Genomic DNA, 23663 nt, shown 5'->3' with positions numbered 1-23663 from the left:
GGCTTATCCGGCTCTGACGCACGTTCCCAGCCCTTTAACATCGATTAACGGGTCAATCCACTCCGGCCGCGGCCTGGTTATCGCCCCGGATTAGGGGCAGCTCAGGCCCCGGAGGAGCCGATCTCCTCAAGGCCAAGAATATACTATTATTTTTAATTTTTTAACCTAAATAGCCTGAATTTGTCTTGGAGTTGTGGCCAGGAGAAGAAGCAGCACCTTTGGGTTGCTTCTTAATCTCCACATTAATTATGGAGCATCTCACATTCAGCTCCATCACCCCCCAGAAAAGCCCCACCAACCAACTCCATCAAAAAATAGGATTCTACCAAAAACAACCCAGCAGAACCATCAAAAACCCCACCAAAAAGGAGGGTTCAGCCCCACTGTGCACCTGTGTTTTAAAGGCAAAAAAAAAAATATTATTGGAGCATTAAAAGAATAACATCAGTCACAAGCCAGCTCTTGGGACTGTGAGGTCTGCAGCTAAATAAAATTTTAAAAGGCAAATAAAATTCACTTTAGAGTGAAAATAAACCCATCAATTCTAATTTTTGGAGAGTATTTCCTGCAAGAAACAGAGGCCGTGGCGGTGCTGGCGGGTTTATTGAGCATCTGCGAGAAAGAACAAAACCACCTCGATTTTGGGGTGTTTTGGGCAGTTTGTGGGGTTTTTTTTTGAGGCCAGGGAGTGCAGGGAGGGGGTTCTGGCTGCAGGGGGGACCCCCTGCTTGAGGAAAATCCACTTTTTCTGTCTTCTCCTCCAGATTTTAGGGTGTCGGGAGCGCCTTTGCCCCGTGGTGAGGCTGAGCAGGGATCCAGGGGTAGGAAAAGTGCTCCAGGTGGGATCCAGAGGGATTTCTTGGGATCGAGGGGCAGGAAAAGTGCTCCAGGTGGGATCCAGAGGGATTTCCTGGGATCCAGGGGCAGGAAAAGTGCTCCAGGTGGGATCCAGGGGCAGGAAAAGCGCTCCAAGTGGGATCCAGAGGGATTTCCTTGGGATCGAGGGGCAGGAAAACCACTCCAGGTGGGATCCAGAGGGATTTCCTTGGGATTTAACCGGGCTGGGAGAAGAGGAGGAGTGGGAGAGGGCCGGGGACAGCGCCCCGAGGGACTCAGAAATTCAAATTTATTGCTGCCTCCCTTTTGGGGTCGTTGGCATTGGGGCAGTTTGGGGAGAGTTCTCCCCGAAATTAAATGGAAAAAAAAATAATCCTGGGAACGGGTTTTTTAAAAAAGCAAAACGGCTCCAAACAGCGAACCTACCCCAGTGAATTCGGGAGCTGGCTGTGCCTCGGGGTTTCTCTGTCAAGCAGGGATTCAATTTATCCCAAAAAAACCCCAAAAGGGAGCAGCAGTGCTCGGGACGGCTCCAGGTGACACCACGCTGATCTCCCTGGGGTTTTCCAGAGGGGCAGGCGAGACCTTGGAGGAGGCGCTGGTGGCATCTCCGTCCTCCCCAGCCCATCCCAGCCGGAATCCCCAGGGAAGGCAGCTCTGGGATTTTTGGGATAAAGGACAAATCCGGGCTCGGGGGGGCTCGGAGCAGCCCCAGCTCGGTGTTCCCCCACCCCCCCCACTCGCTCCGGCTGCTGAAAATGCAGAAGTTTTGCTTTTTTTGCTCGTGGGAAACCACCAAAGCTCAGCCGCGGCGCCCCGGCGGCAGCGGGGGGGGAGCTTCGGGGTTATTTTTTTTTTTTCCTTTGTTCACGCTTTTTTTTTTTTTTATTTCTTCTTTTCCTCCCGTTTCAGCGCGCTAGGGTTGGCTCCGGGCAGCCCGGGGTCAGACTAGAGGGGAAGCAGGAGCTGGCGGCGGCCCGGGGTCAGCTGATGGTGCAGCCGCCCTTCTCCTTGAAGGGGTTCTTGTCCTCGGGCACGCCCTTGAGCAGCGGGTCCTCGCCCGCCATGGACTCGATGTACTCCTTGATCTCCTTGCCCGTCTTGGACACCTGCCCGGGGCGAGACGCAACAGTGCGGGGGGAACGGCGCCGGGAACGGCACCGGGGATCTGAACCGGGGAACGGCACCGGGAACGGCGCCGGGAACGGCACCGGGGATCTGAACCGGGGAACGGCACCGGGGATCTGAACCGGGGATCTGAATGGGGGGATCTAAACCGGGGAACGGCACCGGGGATCTGAACCGGGGAACGGCGCTGGGGATCTGAACCGGGGATCTGAACCGGGGAACGGCGCCGGGAACGGCACCGGGGATCTGAACCGGGGAACGGCACCGGGGAATCTGAACCGGGGATCTGAACCAGGGAACGGCACCAGGGAATCTGAATGGGGGGATCTGAACTGGGGAACGGCACCGGGGATCTGAACGGGGGGATCTGGACCAGGGAATGGCTCCGGGGAATCTGAACGGGGGGATCTGGACCAGGGAATGGCCCCGGGGAATCTGAACCGGGGATCTGGACTGGGGATCTGAACCGGGGAATGGCACCAGGGAATGGCACTGGGGATCTGAACCGGGGATCTGAACCAGGGAACGGCGCCGGGAACGGCACCGGGGATCTGAACCGGGGAACAGCACCGGGAACGGCACCGGGGATCTGAACCGGGGAACGGCGCCGGGGATCTGAATGGGGAGATCTGAACCGGGGAACGGCACCGGGGATCTGAACCGGGGAATGGCGCTGGGGATCTGAACTGGGGAACGGCACCGGGGATCTGAATGGGGGGATCTGAACCAGGGAATGGCACCGGGGAGCGGCACCGGGAATGGCACCGGGGATCTGAACCGGGGAACAGCACCGGGGAATCTGAACCGGGGATCTGAACCAGGGAACGGCACCGGGGAATCTGAACTGGGGATCTGAATGGCGGAACGGCACCGGGGAATCTGAATGGGGGGATCTGAACCGGGGAACGGCACCGGGGATCTGAACCGGGGGATCTGAACCAGGGATCTGAACTGGGGAACGGCACTGGGGAACGGCACCGGGGATCTGAACTTGGGGATCTGAACTGGGGGATCTGAACTGGGGGATCTGAACTGGGGGATCTGAACTGGGGATCCAACACCAGGGATTTGCCCAGGGGGGTCTGGACCGGGGATCTGAACTGGGGGAACTGAACTGGGGGATCTGGACCGGGGGATCTGCACCGGGGCAGGGGAGCAGGACACGGCCCCGGGATGGAGCGTCCCTAAACCGCCCCTGGGGCACCTCAAATAACGCCTGGGGCATCCGTGAACCATCCCTGGGACATCCTGAAACCACCCCTGGGATGTGCCAGAAATCCCAAATAACCCCTGGGGAATCCCAAAACCAGAGCATCCCAAAACCACCCCTAGGGATGTGCCAGAAATCCCAAATAACCCCTGGGGCGTGCCAGAGCATCCTAGAGCTTTAGGGGCACTGTGGGGGCTCCTGCCTGGCTTTGGGGGCAGCGTGGGTGTTGTAGGGGCAGCGTTGGTGTTTTGGGGGCAGCGTGGGTGCTGTAGGGGCAGCGTGGGTGCTGTAGGGGCGGTGCTGGTGTTTTGGGGGCAGCGTGGGTGCTGTAGGGGCAGCGTGGGTGCTGTGGGGGCGGTGTCGGTGTTTTGGGGGCAGCGTGGGTGGATTTCAGGCCCCGGGGCTCTTCCCGTCCCCCCGAGGAAGCGCAGCCCCCCTCGGGCGGCCGCCCTGCAGTGCGGAACTCACCATCTGCCTCTCGTTCTTCACCTCCTTCTTCAGCTGGTCCAGCTCCATCTTGAGCAGCTCCTTCTCGGTCATGTCCTGAGCCATGGTGCCCTGGAACTGGAGGACAGCTGGTTATCGGGATTATTGCTGTGCGGGATTGTGACCCCCCGAGCAGTGCCTGGCAACGCCTGCCCAGCTTTCCTGAGGAATTCAACACATTTCAGCTTTCCTTTCCCCCAGCTTTTTACACCACGGCTCCTCCATCACCACTTCCACTCCCCCCGAAATTTTGGGACCGTGGAAGCTGAGGAAATCCAACTCTTTTTTCGCAAAAACCCCCGTGGCGCGCGTGCCCCGTGCTCCTCCCCGTGCCCACACATCCCTGGGGACACCGGGATGCTCCCAAAGCCGGGGGGAAGCGACTCCTGGTCCCCAAACGGGCCTGGAGGGGCAGAGGGACTCACCTGGGGGCCGGGGGCCGCCCCTGTGTGCTCTGGGGCCGCTCAGAGCCCCATGGAGGGACAGGACGGGACAGGAGGGGACAGGAGAGGAGAGGCGAGGCTGCTCTGCGGCTCCGGGCGCCTGCAGCAGATGTCTTTGCTGCTAAGCTGATAATGGACTCAGGAGCCTAAGCCGGTCAGGTGTTGGGAATTAGCCCCAAAGCCCGGCCTAATCGGGCCGGGGCGGGGCGGCCGGGCTGGGTGGGGTCCGGCACCCGGGGAGCCCCCAGGGATGCCCGGGGAGTGTCCGGATCCTGCCCGGGGAGTGTCCGGATCCTGCCCGGAGCGAGGGAGTGACCCCGGGAGTGACCCCGGGAGTGACACCGGGAGTGACCACTGAGAGTGACCCCGGGAGTGACCCCGGGAGTGACCACGGGAATGACCCCGGGAGTGACCATGGGAGTGACCACTGAGAGTGACCACGGGAGTGACACCGGGAGTGACCCTGGGAGTGACCCCGGGAGTGACCACGGGAGTGACACCGGGAGTGACCACTGAGAGTGACCACGGGAGTGACCCCGAGAGTGACCCTGGGAGTGACCCCGGGAGTGATCACTGAGAGTGACCACGGGAGTGACCCTGGGAGTGACCCCGGGAGTGATCACTGAGAGTGACCCCTGGCAGTGACCTCTGGCAGTGACCACAGGAGTGACACCGGGAGTGACCCCAGGAATGACCCCTGAGAGTGACTCCGGGACTGAACCTGGGATTGACCCCTGGGGCTGACCCCGGGAATGACCTCGGGACTGACCCCGGGAATGACCTCGGGACTGACCCCAGGACTGACCCCGGGGCTGACCCCTGGGGTCCCGTTGGTTCCCCCCGGTTTGTTCGGGGCCGGTGCCGGTGCCGTGAGGAGCGGGAGCGGCGGAAATTCATCACTTCCCTCGGGATGGGCTCAGGAAGGGCCGGGCCCGGGGCTGGGACGGAGCCCGGGAGGCCCCAGGGCAGCACCTGGGGCGGAGCAGGAGCGGGGCAGAGGCTGCCGGGGCTTTCCGAGCGGGAATTTCCTGCGGCCTCACCCGCGGGGCGCGAAACGCGCCCGGCCAAGGACGCGCTGTGCCCTGCCAGGGGCTCCCGGGGCTCCCGGGGCACCGATCACTGGGCACCGATCACCGGGCACCGCTCACCGGGCACGTCCCGCTGTGCCCTGCCAGCCCCGGGGCTGTTCGGGAACGTTCCAGGGTGTGCAGCCGAGGGCGGCGGGAGCTCCGCGGGACCCGGGACGTGCCCGGCCCCGGGAGGGCGGTGGCGGCTCGGGGAGGGTGGCACAGGTGGCACAGGTGGGGGTGAGGGTGATTTTAGGGTTGGGGTCCTTTTGGGCTCTGCATCCTTGTGGGGTCTGCATCCTTCTGGGGTCAGGATTCTTCTGGGATCTGGATCCTTCTGGGGTCTGGATCCTTCTGGGGTCTGGATCCTTTCAGGGTCTGGATCCTTTTGGAGTCAGAGTCCCTTCAGGATCGGGATCCTTCTAGGGTTTGGATCCTTGTGGGGTCTGGATCCTTCTAGGGTCAGGATGATTTTAGGGTCGGGATCCTTCTGGGGTCTGGATCCTTCTGGGTTTGGGATTCTTCTGGGGTCTGGATCCTTGTGGGGTCGGGATCCTTGTGGGGTCGGGATCCTTGTGGGGTCCCTCCCGGCCCTGCAGCCCCGGTTCCCGTGACTCACATCCTCTCCCGCTGCCATCCCGGGGCTGTTCCCGCCGCCATCCCCGCGGGTTCCTCCCCGCCGGTCCCCCCTTGCCGCGGGCAGGGCGGGGTGTCCCTGCTGGGGACGGGGACACCGCGGCGCCCGCGGGCCCTGCGTCAGCGCCGGCAGCGGCTTCAAAACGCGCCCCGGGAGGAAGTGGGGCCGGGGCCGGGGCGATGTCGGAGCTGGAGCGGCTGCGGCTGAGCGAGATCCCCGCGGGCCGGCAGCGGCTGCGGGAGCAGCACGACAACCTGCTCAGGGTGGCCGAGTACTGCCACAGCAGCTACCTGCAGGTCAGCGGGGCCGGGGTGGCGATGCTGGAGCGGTGCCCGGCAGCCCGAGCATTGCCCTGGCTGCGGCCCCGCCGCCCCTCCCGCGCCTCGGCTGCTCCTCCGCCCCCCAGCAGCTCCCGCGTTTGGGGGGTTTGGGGTGCGGGGGGTTCCCGGGGGCTGGGGCCGCTGGAGAAACCTTGGGAGGGGGCTGGGGCCAGGTGAGTGTCACAGGGGCTGGGAGGGGGCACCTGGCAGGGCCTGCGCGCGCGGGGCGAGCGTGGAGCTCTGCTGGTGCCCTCATCCTCATCCTCACCCCGTCCTCCTCGTCCTCATCCTCATCATCATCCTCATCCTCACCCCGTCCTCCTCGTCCTCATCCTCACCCCATCCTCCTCGTCCTCGTCCTCATCCTCACCCCATCCTCCTTGTCCTCATCCTCATCATCATCCTCATCCTCATCCTCACCCCGTCCTCCTCATCATCATCCTCATCCTCATCCTCACCCCGTCCTCCTCATCCTCATCATCATCCTCATCCTCACCCCATGCTCCTCATCCTCTTCCTCATCCTCGCCCCATCCTCCTTGTCCTCCTCCTCATCCTCATCCTCCTTGTCCTCTTCCTCATCCTCATCTTCACCCCATCCTCCTTGTCCTCATCCTCCTCCTCCTCCTCCCTGCCTGCCTGGCTCACCGAGGGCCGCGACAGGAGCGTAGGAGATGGAGTCAGGAGGAAAATGCCCATCCTGGCTCTCCCTGCCGGGCAGGGCTCCCCGGGCGCCCACCGGGGCCGGCCCGTGGCTGCTGCCGGCCCCGAGGCGGCTCCGCCATCGCGGGGCCCGGAGCCAGCGGGGCAGAACCGAGAGGAAATGGGGTGAGCTATTCCGGGAGCTGAGCCCCGGCACGGCTCAGAGCAAACCCAGCACGGCCCCGGCACAGCTCAGAGCCCCGACACGGCCCCGGCACGGCTCAGAGCAAAGCCCGGCACAGCTCTGAGCAAACCCAGCACGGCCCGGGCACAGCTCAGAGCAAACCCAGCACGGCCCCGGCACGGCTCAGAGCAAACCCAGCACGGCCCCGGCACGGCTCAGAGCAAACCCAGCACGGCTCAGAGCAAAGCCCGGCACGGCCCCGGCACGGCTCAGAGCCCCGGCACGGCTCAGAGCAAAGCCCGGCACGGCTCAGAGCAAAGCCCGGCACGGCCCCGGCACGGTTGGGAGCCCCGGCACGGTTGGGAGCCCCGGCACGGCCCCGGCACGGTTGGGAGCCCCAGCACGGCTCAGAGCAAACCCCAGCTGTGCCACGCGTGGTCCCCTGGCTGTCCCCGGGGGCTGAGCCGGGCCCTCGGTGACCTCCGGAGCCCCCCGGGATCTCATTCCCGGCAGGAATCCCGGGGAATCCCTGCACTTGCCCGGGGAAGTGCGTGGCATCTGGAAAGCAGAAGGAAACTCCTCGGGGGGTTCCGGGCGGGCAGGGCTCGTCCCACGGCTCTGGGCTCTGTCCCCTGCAGGCCGGCGACAAGAGGAAGGCGCTGCAGGAGACGATGGCTCTGAGCACGCAGTCCCTGGCCAGCGTCACCTACCAGGTCAGCAGCCTGGCCAGAGCCTTCCTGCGCCTCATGGACCTGCAGGCGGCCCAGCTGCGCCAGCTGGAGGCCGATGTCACCTGCGTGGCACAGGTGGGACCGCGGGGCACCGGGGGGGACAGGGGACAGGGGCTGCGGGGGGCGGGAGGCAGAGCCAGCCCCGGGCTGGGCAGGGATTGGCCTCGGGGGCGCTTCCCGGTCACACCTGCCCATCCCAAAGTGTCCCCAAATCTGCGAGGGGGAGCGCAGAGCGTTCGCCTGAACGGCACTGCCTGAATGGCACTGCCTGAATGGCACTGCCTGAATGCCACACTGTCCCCAGCTGGAGCCTGGCCCTGTGCTCCCGGGGCTTGGGGACACTGCTGAGGCGTCCTGTGGGCACCCTGAGCTTGGGGACACTGCTGAGGGGTCCTGTGGGGACCCTGAGCTTGGGGACACTGCTGAGGGGCCTGGCCCTGTCCTCGCGGGGCTTGGGGACACTGCTGCAGGGCCCTGTGCTCCCGGGGCTTGGGGACACTGCTGCAGGGCCCTGTGGGCACCCAGGCTTGGGGACACTGCTGAGGGGTCCTGTGGGCACCTGGGCTCTCCCTGGCACCTGGGAGCCACCTGGAGCAGCCACGAGAGGGGACAGGGCCCTGTGGAAGCAGCAGGAGAGCAGCTCGGGGTGGCTGAGCCCCTCCTGTCCCCACCCCAGGGCCATGTCCCCATTCCCTGCTGTGGACGGGTTGTCCCCATTGTCCCCATTGTCCCCATTGTCCCCATTCCAGAGCAGGACCCGCCCCTTGGCAATCCTGTCCCCTCCCTCCCGGGCAGGGACCCGGGGCTGGCAGGGGTGGTGGCACCCGGGGGAGGGGGGGACAGCCCGCGGTGGCACTTTGGGGACAGCGTCACCTCGGCAGAGCGTGGACATCCACAAGGAGAAGGTGTCCCGCCGCGAGATCGGGGCCCTGACCGTCACCAGGAGGTGCCTGAGCTTCCAGAAGGTTCTGCCCCCCCCGGAGCCCCCCGTGCTGGAGCCCTACTACAGGAGACCCCTCAACTTCAGCGTCCTGGACGGCGTCGGCCACGGCGTCAAGGTGGGTCCCACAGGGGCTGGGGTGGCATTTCTGGGTCCCCGGTGTCCCCAAGTGTCCCCGGTGTCCCCTGAGCGGGGCACGGGTGGCTCAGACCCCTCCTCCATGGAGAACTGGGCTCTGTCTGTGCCCTCTCAGCCGTGGGGCTCTGGCACCCCAGAGATCCTTCCCCGCCTCAGAAAAACCCCCACAGGAGGGGTTTGGGAGCCCCAGAGCCCCGTGGAGCCTTTGGCAGCTCTGAAAGGTGCCCACAAAAGGGTTCTGGAGTCCTCACAGCCCCACGGCTCCTGCCCCGTTCTGGAAAACCCCACAGGAGGGGTTCAGAGGCCTCCGAGCCCCACAGATGCTCCCCCACTGCAGAAATCCCCGCACAGGAGGGGCTGGGAAGCCTCGCAGCTCCTTGGGTCCTTTCCCGCTGCAGAAGGCACCCCCGGGATGGGCTTTGGAGCCCCGCGGATCCTCCCCCACTGCAGAAATCCCGCACGGGCGGGTTCGGGTTCCTGCGAGCCCCGCGGATCCTCCCCCGCTCCGGAAACACCCGCGCAGGGCTCGGGGCCGCCGGGGCCGCGGTTCCCACGGTGCCGCTGCTGCCTCGGGGCCGCCCCCGCAGCCCCCGGTCCCTCCCCGCAGCCCCCGGTCCCTCCCCGCAGCCCCCGGTCCCTCCCCGCATCCCCCGGTCCCTTCCCGCATCCCCCGGTCCCTCCCCGCGGCCCCCGCGGCCCCGGCGCCGCCCGAGCCTGAGTCCGCTTCCCTGGGGAGGAGAGACGCAGCCCCGGAGGTCACGGGGCAGGGATGGCACCCACATGTGTCCCCGTGTGTCCGTGTGTCCGTGTGTGTCCGTGTGTCCGTGTGTCCGTGTGTCCGTGTGTCCCCGTGTGTCCCCGTGTCTATGTGTGTCCGTGTGTCCCCGTGTCTGTGTGTGTCCGTGTGTGTCCGTGTGTCTGTGTGTGTCCGTGTGTCCCCGTGTCCGTGTGTCACAGGACACCAGCACGCAGCTGTCCCGCACGGGCACCCTGGCTCGCAAAAGCACCAAATGCTCCTCGGCCCAGGCTGCGGGGACGCTGGGGTGAGAGGGGCCCTGCTGGGTCACCGGGGGTGCTGGCACAGGGGTGGGCTCTGGCACAGGGGTGGGCTCTGGCACAGGGGTGGGCTCTGGCACAGTCCCATCTCCTCCCGTTCCGTCCCACTGATCCCAACCCATCCCACTGATCCTATTGATCCCATGGATTCCACTGATCCCATCCCACTGATCCCATCCCACTGATCCCAGACCATCCCACCAATCCCAACCCATCCCATTGATCCCATTGATCCCATGGATTCCACTGATCCCATTCCAACCCACTGATCCCAACCCATCCCACTGATCCCAACCCACCCCACTGATCCTATTGATCCCATGGATTCCACTGATCCCATCCCACTGATCCCAACCCATCCTGTCCTATCCCAACCCATCCCACTGATCCCATTGATCCCATGGATTCCACTGATCCCATTCCAACTCACTGATCCCAACCCATTGATCCCACAGATCTCATGGATTCCATGGATCTCATCCCACTGATCCCAACCCATTGATCCCACGGATCTCATGGATTCCATGGATCTCATCCCACTGATCCCATCCCATGGGTCCCATCCCATCCCATTGATCCCATTGATCCCATTGGTCCCACTGATCCCATCCCATCAATCCCATCCCATCAATCCCATTGACCCCACTGATCCCATGGATTCCATCCAATCCCATTGATCCCATTGACCCCACTGACCCCATTGACCCCACTGATCCCATCCCACTGATCCCATGGATTCCATCCAATCCCATCAATCCCATTGACCCCACTGATCCCATCCCACTGATCCCATTGACCCCATTGACCCCATTGACCCCATTGACCCCACTGATCCCATGGATTCCATGCAATCCCACTGACCCCACCGATCCTGTCGGTCCCGCAGGAGGAGCAGCCGTGTCCCGGAGCCGGTGCAGCCGCCCGTGGTTCCCACGGGGAAGCTCCCGAGCAGCTCCTGCAGCTCCTCCCCACTCAGGTACCGGGGCAGCTCCTGTGCTCGGGGTTTGGGGGAAAAAATGGGGTTTTGGGGGAAAAATAGGGGTTTGGGGGAGAAATGGGGTTTTGGGGGATTTGCTGCCCTGGCAGGGCTCGTGGGCAGGGCAAGGGTGTCCTTTAGGGAGAGGGGGAATGGTGGGAAATGATGATGGGAAATAGTGATGGGAATGATGGGAAATAATGGGAAATAATGGGAAATAATGGGAAATTAGGATGGGAAATAATGGGAAATTATGATGGGAAATAATGGGAAATTAGGATGGGAAATAATGGGAAATTATGATGGGAAATTGTGGGAATTGTAGGATTGATGGGAGCGATGGGAAATGGGGCACGGGGTGGGGAAGGGTTTGCAGAGCTGCAGAGGCCACACGGTGCCACCTCGTCCTGGCACGGCCCCGTGTCTGTGCCCAGGACGGGCACACAGGGACCCCCGCCCTGACACTGCTGCTGCTCCTCGCCCCCAGCTCCAGCGGGGCCCCGGCCGCTCCTGGGGACGGAATTCCTGCCCCGCCACCCCTGCCCGTGGGGCCGCCCCCGCCCGCCGCTGCCATCCCAGCTCCGCCACCCCTCCCCGGGCACCTGCTGCCACCTCCCCCCGGGCACCTGGCCGTGCCCCCGCCCCCAGGTGAGTGCTCAGGGCTCCGGGGCTGACAGGGGCAGCGTCTGACCCGGCCCCATCCCTTCCGAGCCCCCCCATCCCTCGCCCTGCACCCCTCGCCCTTTTGGGGTTTTCGCAGCCCCCGATGACCTCGAGCTGCCGCCGCCGCCCCCGGCCGAGCCTGACTTTGGGGACCTGGCCCTGCCACCGCCACCAGACGCAGAGGACCCCCCGTGGGACCCGCAGAGCTACCTGTAGACAGGTACAGGGTTGTCCCAAACACCTGGGGAGGGGTACAGAGGGTCCCAAACCCCTGGGGAGAGGCATGGGGGTCCCAAATCCCCTTACAGAGGGTCCCAAACCCCCTGGGTCCCCTGGCCCAGCCCCTGCCCAGCACGCAGAGCCCCCCCTGCCACGCTCTGCGGTGCCAAAGCCGCTCCTGTCCCCCGTGCCCTGTGGTGGCTCCATGACCGTGTCCCTGTCCCCAGAGGTGGCTCCATGTCCGTGTCCCTGTCCTGCAGTGGTGGCCCCGCTCCCTGACCCGCGGCAGGAGGACACCGAGGAGGACACTGAGCTGGGAACGCAGCAGGGCAGGAGCTGATCCCAGGGGGCACCTCTGGATCCCAGCCCTGGATCCCAGCCCTGGATCCCAGCCCAGAACAGAACCCCAGGCACAGAGCAGAGCCCACTGTCCCTGTGGGCTCCAGGGATGCTCCAGTCCCAAAACCGCTCCCCAGAGTGTCCCCAGAGTGTCCCCAGTGTCCCCAGAGTGTCCCCAGAGTGTCCCCTGTCCAGCCCCTGTCCATCCCCTGTCCATCCTTTGTCCATCCCCTGCCCATCCATCCCCTGTCCATCCCCTGTCCATCCATCCCCTGTCCATCCCCTGTCCATCCATCCCCTGTCCATCCCCTGTCCATCCATCCTCTGTTCATCCCCTGTCCATCCATCCCCTGTCCATCCATCCCCTGTCCATCCCGTGTCCATCCATCCCCTGTCCATTCCCTGTCCATCCTGTGTCCATCCCCTGTCCATCCATCCCCTGTCCATCCCCTGTCCATCCTGTGTCCATCCCCTGTCCGTCGCCCAGACTCCAGGGCCCGAGGGGCAGAGCCCGAGCAGGAGCCAGAGCAGGAGCCCCCTTCGGTGCAGCTCAGAGCTGTGTCCAGCCAGGCTCGTGTCTGTCTGTCTGTCTGCAATACAGAGCTCTGTCCATCTTACACAGATTTGTGTCTTTAATTCCATGGCTTTGAGTTCCACACAGTCCGAGGGAGGGGGTGGCACGGAGGAGGAACAACTCGGGGCTGCTTTGGTCAATTCCTGCCGGGTTTGGGGGAGCCAGGGCCGCCCTCGGGGGCCGGTAAGGCTGTGGATAAACCCGGGATAAACCCGGGATAAATCCAGGAGGAGCCAACCCCTGGAGGTGCCCCTGCAGAGTGCAATTAGAAGGGGGAATTAATTAATTAATACTGCAGTGGGGAGGGGGGGTTTGGCCTCTGGGGACCCGGTGCCAGAAGCGTCCCAGGGGGGATTGGGGCACCTCGGAGGTGCCCAGGTCAGGGGGAATTGACCCTCCCTGGCATAGGAGGGGCCCTGCAGGATCCAGGAAAGGGCTCGGGGCAGGGAATTCCCAGCCAGAATTCCCAGCGGGATCAGGAGCCCAGGGCCAGGCAGGCCAGGGTAGGATGGCAGGAGCAAGGCCGAGCCCAGCCCGTGGGGAGCCGGCTGCTGCATTTTTAGGAATTCCCTTTCGAGGTCAAAAGGGGAAGGAAGCAAAACTCCGCCAGAAATCCCCGTCAGGTCGGCAAAGGGTGCAGGGGCCGTGGCTGCGAGGCTGGGCAGGGCCGGGGGCCTGCAGAAAGTGCTTCACTGGCCGGGAACGGGGCCGGGAAAGGCGGGAGAACATCCCGGGAACGGGGCCGGGAAAGGCGGGAGAACATCCCGGGAGCGGGGCCGGGAAAGGCGGGAGAACATCCCGGGAACGGAGCCGGGCCCAGAGCCGGGAATGGAGCCGGGAAAGGCAGAGGAACATCCCGGGAACGGAGCCGGGAAAGGCGGGAGAACATCCCGGGAGCGGGGCCGGGCCCGGAGCCGCCTCCCTCCCTCAGCACTTTTTGCGCAGCAGCTCCTGCAGGTACCGCGCCACCTCCACCGCCGACTCCCAGGGCACCACGGCGGCCTGGAACGCCCCCGGCTGCTTCTCCTGGCTCTCCTGGATCAGCCTGTGCATGGGGTAGCCCTTCCTGGGGAACGCCACGTCCGCCGCCGTCAGCGTCCCGGCGGGGCAGAAGTCGTTGGCGCCGTCGCCCACGTAGAGCACGCGCTGGAACTCGACGTCCTCGCGCGCCCGCTCCGCCAGGTACTCGCCCAGGATCTTGGCCTTGCACATGTTGGCCGGGCAGCGCAGGCACTTGTGGCTGTGGTAGGGCCCCAGCGTGAGCACCCCGCGCCGGTCCAGGCTGGCCGGGTTGCTGAAGACCTTGCGGAAGAGCGAGCGGGCGCCGGCCGCGCGCAGCTTGGCCTCGATGCCGAAGGTGTTGGCGTCGGAGATGAGCACCAGCTCGAAGAGCTCCTGGTGCTTGGAGAGCAGCTGGAAGAGCTCGGCCATGCCCGGGGCCAGCGGGATGTTCTCGTAGGCGGCGCGGAGCTCGGCGGGGCGCACGCCCTGCTCGCCCAGGAAGGCCAGTACGCGCTGCATGTGCTCGTTGTAGCTGCCCCCGCGCGGGCTCTGGCGCAGCGGCTCCGGCAGCGCCCGGCCCCGCACCACGGAGTCGTCGCTGTTCTCGTCCACGATGGTCTCGTCAAAGTCAAACACCAGCAGGAATCGCGGCGGACGCGGGCCGGCCATGCCCACGCCCTGCAGGGGACGGACAGACAGACAGCGGGGTCAGGGGGTGTGGGACGGACAGACAGACAGCGGGGTCAGGGGGGTGTGGGACGGACAAAACCTGGTGTCAGTGGGGTGTGGGATGGACAGACAGACAGCGGGGTCAGGGGGTGTGGGACGGACAGACAGACAGCAGGGTCAGGGGGGTGTGGGACGGACAAAACCTGGTGTTATTGGGGTGTGGGATGGACAGAACCTGGTGTAATTGGGACAGACCCTTGTGTCATTGGGGTGTGGGACGGACAGACCCTGCTATTCTTGGGGTGTGGGATGGACAGACAGACCCTGCTATTCTTGGGGTGTGGGACGGACAGACAGACAGTGGTGTCAGGGGGGTGTGGGACGGACAGACCATGCTGTTATTGGGGTGTGGGACAGACAGACCCCGCTGTCATTGGGGTGTGGGATGGACAGACAGACCCCGCTGTCATTGGGGTGTGGGATGGACAGACAGACCCCGCTGTTACTGGGGTGTGGGATGGACAGACAGACCCCGCTGTCATTGGGGTGTGGGATGGACAGACAGACCCTGCTGTTACTGGGGTGTGGGATGGACAGACAGACCCCGCTGTTACTGGGGTGTGGGACGGACAGACAGACCCCGCTGTCATTGGGGTGTGGGATGGACAGACAGACCGTGCTGTTATTGGGGTGTGGGACGGACAGACAGACCCCGCTGTCATTGGGGTGTGGGATGGACAGACAGACCCCGCTGTCATTGGGCCTTGGTGGCACCGTCCGTTCCCAGTCCCCCCAGGGAGGACAAACCCCGCTGGCCCCGGGACCTGAGCCGGGGCTGACGATCCCCGCCGGGCCGGGAGGGGTTAATCCCGTGCCAGGCCCCAGAGCCTCATCCTGCCCATGAAGGGATCGCCCTGAGGCTGATCCGGGCCAGGGGTCACTGCGGTCACCACTGTGCCCAGAGGGGACCGCGGGCCCGGATCACGGAATTTCCGGCCTTGGGAAAGAGCTCCGGGATCAACCTCGGACCCGGGACACCTGGGGGGGACACCTGGGGGGGACACCTGGGGGGGACACCTGGGCGGGGACAGGCCACCCTCCTCCTCCTGTGCCACCTCTGGGACAGGGGGGACAGCCCAGGGGCTCCAGGTGGGATTTTAGGGACCAGTTCCTCCCCCAGAGGGTGGAACAAGCGCCAGCGATGCCCCCGTTCCCAGGGGATGCCCAGGGTGGGATTTTGGGGTGTCCTGCAGGGCCGGGAGCTGGGCTGGACCGTCCTGGGGGATCCCTCCCGGCTCAGGGCATTCCATGAACCCCAAATCAGCCGGGCCTGGCAGCCCCCGCTGCCCTCAGCCCTTCCTGGCCGCTCCAGGGTGGAATTCTGGAATTCTGGAATTCGGGGACCCCAGCCCCCGGCAGTGGCACTGACCTTAAACAGGCATGGCAGCCCCACGCCCTGGCAGCACCTCCTCATGCTGGCACCATCGCGGGCCCGGGGCTGTGGGACACAGAAAAGCGGGAATTCCGTCAATCCCGGGGCTTTTCCCGCGGGATTCCCGAGCTCGGGAGTTTCTGTTCCAAGGCTGGGAGGGGGGAGCAGAGCCCGTTCAAAGCCGCAGAGCCCTCCCGAGTCCCCGTGAGGGCAGCGAGGGAACAGCGAGCAGAAAAATAAAAAAAAAAAAAAAAAAACGGGAAGAGCAAAACAGAAAAAAAAAAAAAAACAACAAAAAAAACCCAAACCCAAACAAACATAAAAAAACCCAAAAAACCCAAACAAACAGACAAACAAAAAAAAAACAAAAAAAAACAAAAAAACCAAAAAAAACCAAAAAAACCCCACCAAACCAACAAAAGAAAAAACCCGAGAACGGCAAAGAAAAAAAAAAAAAAAAGAAGAATAAAAAAAGGAATAGCAAAAAAACCTGGGAACAGCAAAAACAACCCGGGAAGAGCGGCCCTGCTCCAACCCCCCCACCCCGATTTTTTTCCAGGGAAATTCGTGGATGGATGGATGGAGATTCCCCGCGAGTGACAGCAAAGCGGAATTCGGAATTCTGCCGACCCCTGGTGGTCCCCGGCGAGGGGAACCCTCCCCAAAATCCCTCCGCCGGCTGGAAATTGGGCAATTCCCGCCGGGAATTGGAGCCGCGCAGGGCGAGCTGGGCTCAGCCGGGCCGGGAGGACAGCGGGGATTCGTCCCCGGCTGCGGGAAGGGGATTTGTGGGGATTGCGCTGGATCCCGGCCCGCTCGCCGCTATTTTGGGCACAAACGCCACCCATGACTCGGCTGGAATAAAAACCCTGCGGCACCTGGCGCAGGGAAACGGAGCTGGAAGCCGGGCTGGAAATTGTGGGAAAATCCCTTTTTTTTTTGTGAGGCCTGGAACCACACGCTGGGTGTTTATTTGCTACAAAAATAAAAAAAAAAAAAAGCCGTCAGAACTGGAGGGTTTATTTACAGACAGAATCCGGAGCCAAACAACGGCACAGCCAGGCTGGGAGCGGCTTCCAAAGGAAAAAAAAAAAAATGGGATTAAACAGGAAAGAGGAACTGGAATTTTGGTCACTGCTTGGTCACCGCCAGCAGCGAGGAAATGATTTGGGATGAAGCCTCAGGGAGAGTCGGTGGGGCTGGGAGGGAGGGAAAGAGCCCTGGGGACACTGGGGACACTGGGGAGTGAAACTGCCCCAAAAACTCCTCTGGGCCCGAGGGGTTGGGGTTTGTGGGGTGGGAAAAGTTCCAGGGGCAGGAGCTCGGAGCATCCCCAGATGCGGCTGCAGGAGCTGCTCCCCCAAAAACGGCCCCAAACCTGTCCCAAACCCACCCCAAAATCAGCCCCAAACCCGCCCCAAAACTGGACCCAAACCTGTTCCAAAACTGCCCCAAAACCGGCCCCAAACCTGTCCCAAAACTGGACCCAAACCTCTCTCAAAACTGCCCCAAACCCGCCCCAAAACCAGCCCCAAATCCGCCCCAAAAACAGCCCCAAAACCGGCCCCAAACCTGTCCCAAAACTGCCCCAAACCCGCCCCAAAACCATCCCCAAAACCGGCCCCAAACCTGTACCAAAACTGCCCCAAACCCGCCCCAAAAACAGCCCCAAAACTGGCCCCAAACCTGTCCCAAAACTGCCCCAAACCCGCCCCAAAACCAGCCCCAAAACTGGCCCCAAACCTGTCCCAAAACTGCCCCAAACCCGCCCCAAAACCAGCCCCAAACCCGGCCCCAAACCGGTCCCAAACCCGCGATGAATGGGATCAAAACAGGCCCCAGAACCGGAGCCAGCGTTATTCGGGGATTGAGTTCCTGTGGATTATTTTGGGACTGAAATCCTCTGAGGGCTGGGGGGCTCCTGGCATCCCAAAAAACCCCAAAATCCTCGGGATACGGGCAAGGAAATCCCTCCCCAATAAAGCCGAGCTCGGCCAGGGATCTGCAGTTCCCAACTCCACCCCTGATCCCACGGGAGGGGAAAAATTAATTTAGGAAATCTGCCGGACCCGAATGGATCCACGGACACCCAGAGCCGGGCCCGGGGGGCAGCGGGAAGGGAAATCCCGGCCGGAGAAAATCCCGAATTTTGGTGCGGAATGGGGCAAAGGGAAGGGAAATCCCGGCGGGAGAAGATCCCGGATTTTGGTGAGGAATGGGAAATCCCGGCGGGAGAAGATCCCGAATTTTGGTGAGGAATGGGGCAAAGGGAGGGGAAATCCTGGCAGGAGAAGATCCCGAATTTTGGTGAGGAATGGGGCAAAGGGAGGGGAAATCCCAGCAGGAGAAGATCCCAGATTTTGGTGCGGGATGGGAAATCCCGGCGGGAGCGGATCCCGAATTTTGGTGCGGGATGGGAGAACCGGGGGCGCCTTCCCCAAATAAAAGGGGGTCCCTTGGGAAGGGAAGCGGCCGCGTTTTCCCAAAAAAGCGCATCCGGAGGGACGGGAAATAAACGGGATAATTGCTCCGGAATAAAGGTTTCAACTCGCCGAGTTTGGGCTGCGGGTGGGAAAACGCCGCGGAAATGCCGGGAATCGTTTCCCGGCGCCGTTTGCGCCCCGGGTTTCGGGGTTTTGGGGATCTCTGTGCCCAGAGCCGAGCGAGGAGGGGCCGAAATCGTCCCCGCCGCGCCCGGTCCCGCCCGGCACCGGAGAGGAGCGGCCGCGGGGAGCCGGGACCGGGAGGTGCCGCCCCTGCAAGTGCCGGTACCGGGAGCGTTCCCGGGGCACCGGCGCTCTCTGACCGTGCCCGGTCCGGAGGTTTTTAACCCCAAAGCCGATTTTGGAGCGCGGAATATTCGCGTTTTTAACCAACTCCAACCCAACTTCTGCCCTCGAGCGAGTTCCAGCTCCGGGGCGGAATTCCCGGGAAACCGAGCGGGGGGAGAACCGGGACCGGGACACGATCCCGCCGCCGCTGGAATTAAACCCGACCCGCTGCGAGCCCCGGCTCCCGAAAGAGCCGAAAATGCGGGAATTAACGGGAATCCCCGTTAAGGAGCGCCCGGAGCGGGTCCCGCCAGCCCCGGGGTCCCCTCGTCCCTCCCCGGGCTCCGCTTTCCCCCCGAATTCCCGGGCACGGGCACGGGCGGAGCGTTCCGGGTCACCTCGGGTGACGGGGCTGCTCCGGCTTTTCCCGGGATTTGTTTTTCCTGCCGGGATCCGCGGCGTTACCGCAGCCCCGGTTCGGCCCCGGAACGCGGCGGTTCGGGGGATCCAGCCCCGGGTCCCGGATCCCGTGGCCTCTCCCCCGGTACCGCCGGGCTGGCAGCGGCTCCGGTACCGGCACAGCCCCTCCCCGAGCTCCGCGGCTCCTCCCGGTACCGGCGGGGCTGAATCGCGGCCGCTCCGTGCCCGGGTGGCACCTCCCGATACCGGCAGCAGCCGCAGCGGTACCGGCGGGGTCCAACCGGGTGAGGACCGCCCCGGTACCGGCACATCCGCCCCAGGCACGGCAGGGTCCAACCGAAACAGGACCCCCCCCCTGTACCGGCAGGAGCCACCCCGGTACCGGCAGGGTCAAACCGTACCGGCACCCCCCGGTACCGGCACCACCCGCCCGGCTCCCGGCAGGTTCCCGCCGGGTGGAGACCCCCGGCACCGGCACCATCCGATCCCGGCAGGGTCCAGCCGGGGGGAAACCCGCCGGTACCGGCAGCAGCCGTTGCGGATCCGGCATCTCCCGGTACCGCCGCGGTGCCGCCTCTCGCCTCCTTACCGGGTCGGAACGTGCCGGGAGCGCCCGGTCCGCCCCGGTGCCGGAGTGTGCGGGGGCGGCGCGGGGGCAGCCCGGGCTCGGGGCCGCTCCGGGGCCGGTTCGGGGCCGCTCCGGGGCCGGTTCGGGGCCGCTCCGGGGCCGGTGCCGCCGCCGGCGCTGCCGCTAGCGCGGCCCCTTTAAAGCGACGCCGCCGGGGCCGCGCGGAGCCTCCGCAGTGCGCCGACGTCATCGCCCGCGCAGCCAATGGCGGCGCAGCTTCCCCGCCACGGAGGGGCGGGGCCAGCTCAGGCCGCGCCCCCTTTCCGAGGGGCGGGGGGAGCGCCGCACACGGGTCCCGCCGCCCCCCCCGCTGCCCAAAGTTGCCAAATTGGGAAAAACCAACAAAAACCCCGGTGCCCCCCCCGGTGACCGCTCCGGGCTTGTGTAACCGAACCCGTCTGGGGGGGGGAGGTTCTGGCCCCGAAACCAAGCGCGGCGCCGAGCGAGAAAAACGCCCGAATTGTCCCCAAAATAGCGGCGGGGACGGGCGGGGGGGGCCCGGCGGCCGCAGCGGGCGGGGCCCCCCGGTAATTTTAGGAACCGGGACGGGCAATTGCAGGGTGGCAGTGCCAGGGCTGCCCCGCCCGGGCTCCGCCGCTATCGCGGGGGCCGCAGGAGCCGCCGAGATAAAAACACCGGGGCAGCGCCCTCGGGACACCGGGCCCGCCCGGGACCGCGCCGGGACGGCCAAACCCCGGCGGAGCTCGGGGCTTTTGGGTGGCTTTTAATTAAAAGCGTCCCGGAATGCAAAGGCGCGGCCGGGATTCCAAAGGTCGGGAGGAGCCGGCGGTGCCACGCTGTCCCCGAGCCCCAAACGTCGGGATTTTTGCTCGTTTCGGTAAAATTCTGTCGCAGAGCGGAGCTCGGGGCGCTCCCGGGACCTTTCCTGGCCTCGCCCGGGCCGGAGGTGCCGACCCTGCCCCAGCGGCTCCTCCTGGGGAACGCCGGGGAATCCCGTCAGGGAATCAGGGAATCCTGTCAGGGAATCCTGTCGGGGAATCCTGTCAGGGAATTCTTTTAGGGAATCCTGTCAGGGAATCCTGTCGGGGAATCCTGTCAGGGAATTCTTTTAGGGAATTCTTTTAGGGAATCCTGTCAGGGAATTCTTCTCTCCCCTCCCCAGCCTGAGACTCTCCGGCTCTCCCCGGACGCTTCCCCGCCCTGGAGCCGCTCCGAGCGGGAGAATCCAAAGGGGGAATTCCCCAGGGGCTCCTGCCGCTTCCCAGCGGGGCAAAGATCACCCCGGGATCACCCCGGATCCATCCCGGGTTCATCCCAGATCCATCCCGGGCCCATCCCGGACCATCCCGGATCCATCCCGCGATTATCCCGGGCTCATCCCAGATCCATCCCAGACCCATCCCGGGCCCATCCCGGACCCATCGCGGGCTCATCCCAGACCCATCCGGGATCCATCCCGGACCCATCCCGGGCTCATCTCGGATCCATCCCGGGTTCATCCCAGATCCATCCCGGACCCATCCCGGACCCATCCCGGACCCATCCCGGACCCATCCCGGACCCATCCCGGGCCCATCCCGGACCCATCCCGGACCCATCCCGGGCCCATCCCGGGCCCATCCCGGATCCATCCCGGACCCATCCCGGGCTCATCCCAGATCCATCTCGGATCCATCCCGGACCCATCCCGGGCTCATCCCGGATCCATCCCGGACCCATCCCGGACCCATCCCGGATCCATCCCGGACCCATCCCGGGCTCATCCCGGATCCATCCCGGACCCATCCCGGACCCATCCCGGCTCCATCCCGGGCCCATCCCGGGCCCATCCCGGACCCATCCCGGGCCCATCCCGGACCCATCCCGGGCCCATCCCAGACCCATCCCAGACCCATCCCGGACCCATCCCGGGCCCATCCCGGGCCCATCCCGGCTCCATCCCGGGCCATCCCACCCCGGGGGTTGTTGGGGACGCTCCCGGTGATTTTCCACTGCCGAGAGCCCCGGGGAGGAGGCGAGGGCAGAGCCCGGGGCACCCACGGGCGCCTTTCCCGACCCCCGGACCCGCCCGGTTCCCGCAGGGGCCGGGCCAGCCCCGCTGGCTCCAGGTTCGTCCTGGATTTTGGGATTGCGGCAGCTCCGCCGCCCTCTCCTGGCTCCGCCTCCCCCAAACGTGGCTCGGGTTAAAGCCCAAAGCCTCGGGAAGGAATTGCCGGGAAAAGCGCGCAGCTCTGGGGGCGCCGATCCCTCGGGTTCCACCGAGGAATGGAAAAAAACAGAGAAATAAAATGGGGAAAAAAAGCAAAATAAATGGGGAGGGGAAAAAAAAAAAAAAAAAGGAAAATAAACGGGGACAGTTAGGCAAAGTAAAATGGGAAAATAAAGCAAAATAAAATAGGGAAAAAGCAAAATAAAATAGGAGAAGAAAGCAAAATGAAATGGGAAAATAAAGCAGAAGTGGCAGGTGCAGAAAGGAGGGAACACCTGGACAAACCCCTTGGAGTTTCCCATCCCTGTGGAATTCTGTGGGTGCGGCGAAAATGGAAATCCAAGGATTAAGAAACCACAGCAAATCCCAGCCTTGAACTCCCTGCCTTTTAAACCAAATTTTCCCATTTTCCCGTATTTTTTATTCTTTGGAAAGGATCCCACCCCGCCCTCCCAGCATCTCACAGCACGGCCAGACCCGGGAAGAGGGGTTGGAATTTTTAATCTTCTTCCACAGAAAGGAAGTTCATAAATTCTCAGAATGATCCGATACAGAGCGGAGCTGAAGAGCAGGAAAAAAAAAAAAAAAACCAACAAAAACCATCCCAGATTCTGGAATTCTTGGAAGAGCAGCCTGGAATGCTGGAGAATTTATTGAGGAGGGAAAAAAAATGGCTTTGGAAAACCTGGAAAACAAATTGTGGATCGCTCATTTTGGGGTTTTTCGGCATTTAAAAATCGGATTATCCCGGATTATCCTGAGCAGGAAATTGTGGCACCACTGGAGGCTGCAAGGGGGGGAATGCAGAGAATTCCAGGGAATTGCAACGTTGGGAATTCAGGACTGGAATTTTTTTTCCTGCTAGAGGGGAAGAGGGGGGGGGTTTAAATATTCTGGAGGAAATGGTTCCAAAATGGCATTTCCTTCATCAGGAGGGGCTTTCAGCTCAGCCAAAACCGAGGGGTTTGGGCCCAAAACGGCCCTGAAACTTCCCATGTTACGGAAAACCCAACTCTGGGATTAGGAAAAGGCTGGGAAAAGATCCAGGGAGGAGCAAATTCCAGAGGTTTTCCCAACCCAGCTCTGTCCTGGCGGAGAATTCTGCCCTTCCTGGCTGAAAATGAATCCCAGAATCCACGAGCAGGGCAGAGCCCCCGGGGGATCCCTGGGTTCGGTGGGACTGGGGCGGGAAAGCGGCACAAAGAGGAGGAATTCCCGGGAATTCCCAGGAATTCGGGATTTGCTGGGCGCTGCTCTGGCAGGGGGAGAGAATTCCTGGATCCAGGGGGGAAAAAATCCAACCTGAGGGGTCCCAAGGGAGCCCCGTGGGATCCCAGCCTTGGAATGGGGCAATTCCCATGGGAACAGCTCCAGCTCCCCATCCCGGCCCTGGGTTTGCCCAAAATCCCCAACTCTGGCCCTAAAAACCACCCCGGATTCCTGGGATGGAGCTGCCAGGGCTGTGGGACAGCTCCATCCCAAAATGTCCCAAAAAACCAGGCAGGAGCTCCCTGGAATTCCAGGGATTCCCTTGGTCTGATCCTCTCCTTGGAATTCCTGAATCCCCTGATCCCACTGCATTCCCTGCTCCCAGGAATTCCAGGAATTCCAGAATTCCCTGATCCCACTGCATTCCCTGATCCCACTGCATTCCCTGCTCCCAGGAATTCCTGAATTCCCTGATCCCACTGCATTCTCCTCTCAGGAACCCCAGGAATTCCCTGATCTGATCCCACTGCATTCCCTGCTCCCAGGAATTCCAGGAATTCTCTATCCCTGATCCCACTGCATTCCCCTCTCAGGAATTCTCTGATCCCATTACATTCCCCTCTCAGGAATTCCAGGAATTCCTGAATTCCCTGATCCCACTGCAATCCCCTCTATAGAAATTCCCTATCCCTGATCCCACTGCATTCCCTGCTCCCAGGAATTCCAGGAATTCTCTATCCCTGATCCCACTGCATTCCTCTCCCAGGAATTCC

The 23663-nt window shown here is 63.4% G+C and overlaps 3 protein-coding genes across 3 annotated transcripts; 1 reads left to right on the top strand and 2 right to left on the bottom strand.

The window, feature by feature from the left end:
- Positions 1 to 1747: 1747 nt before the first annotated feature.
- GNGT2 (G protein subunit gamma transducin 2) lies at positions 1748 to 3727 on the bottom strand. The gene is made up of 2 exons (XM_036398962.1): positions 3644 to 3727; positions 1748 to 1946 (listed from the first exon to the last, which is right to left on the bottom strand). The coding sequence occupies exons 1-2, from the start codon at positions 3725 to 3727 to the stop codon at positions 1821 to 1823; spliced, it is 210 nt and encodes a 69-aa protein (XP_036254855.1). The 3' UTR covers positions 1748 to 1820.
- A 2260-nt stretch (positions 3728 to 5987) lies between these two features.
- ABI3 (ABI family member 3) lies at positions 5988 to 12602 on the top strand. Its single transcript, XM_036398674.2, has 8 exons — positions 5988 to 6104; positions 7592 to 7759; positions 8566 to 8742; positions 9720 to 9805; positions 10705 to 10794; positions 11282 to 11442; positions 11555 to 11677; positions 11937 to 12602. Exons 1-7 carry the CDS (start codon positions 5988 to 5990, stop codon positions 11671 to 11673), a joined length of 918 nt encoding a protein of 305 aa, XP_036254567.1. The 3' UTR covers positions 11674 to 11677; positions 11937 to 12602.
- A 25-nt stretch (positions 12603 to 12627) lies between these two features.
- Positions 12628 to 19601, bottom strand: PHOSPHO1 (phosphoethanolamine/phosphocholine phosphatase 1). Its single transcript, XM_036398626.2, has 3 exons — positions 19473 to 19601; positions 15690 to 15758; positions 12628 to 14269 (listed from the first exon to the last, which is right to left on the bottom strand). The coding sequence occupies exons 2-3, from the start codon at positions 15732 to 15734 to the stop codon at positions 13517 to 13519; spliced, it is 798 nt and encodes a 265-aa protein (XP_036254519.1). The 5' UTR covers positions 15735 to 15758; positions 19473 to 19601; the 3' UTR covers positions 12628 to 13516.
- Between the last annotated feature and the right edge of the window lie 4062 nt (positions 19602 to 23663).

The sequence above is a fragment of the Molothrus ater genome, chromosome 27, assembly GCF_012460135.2.
Source record: "Molothrus ater isolate BHLD 08-10-18 breed brown headed cowbird chromosome 27, BPBGC_Mater_1.1, whole genome shotgun sequence".
In the NCBI taxonomy this organism is placed as follows: Eukaryota; Metazoa; Chordata; class Aves; order Passeriformes; family Icteridae; genus Molothrus; species Molothrus ater.
Note: the sequence above shows the minus strand (reverse complement) of the source record. Positions and strands in the feature narration are given on the sequence as shown.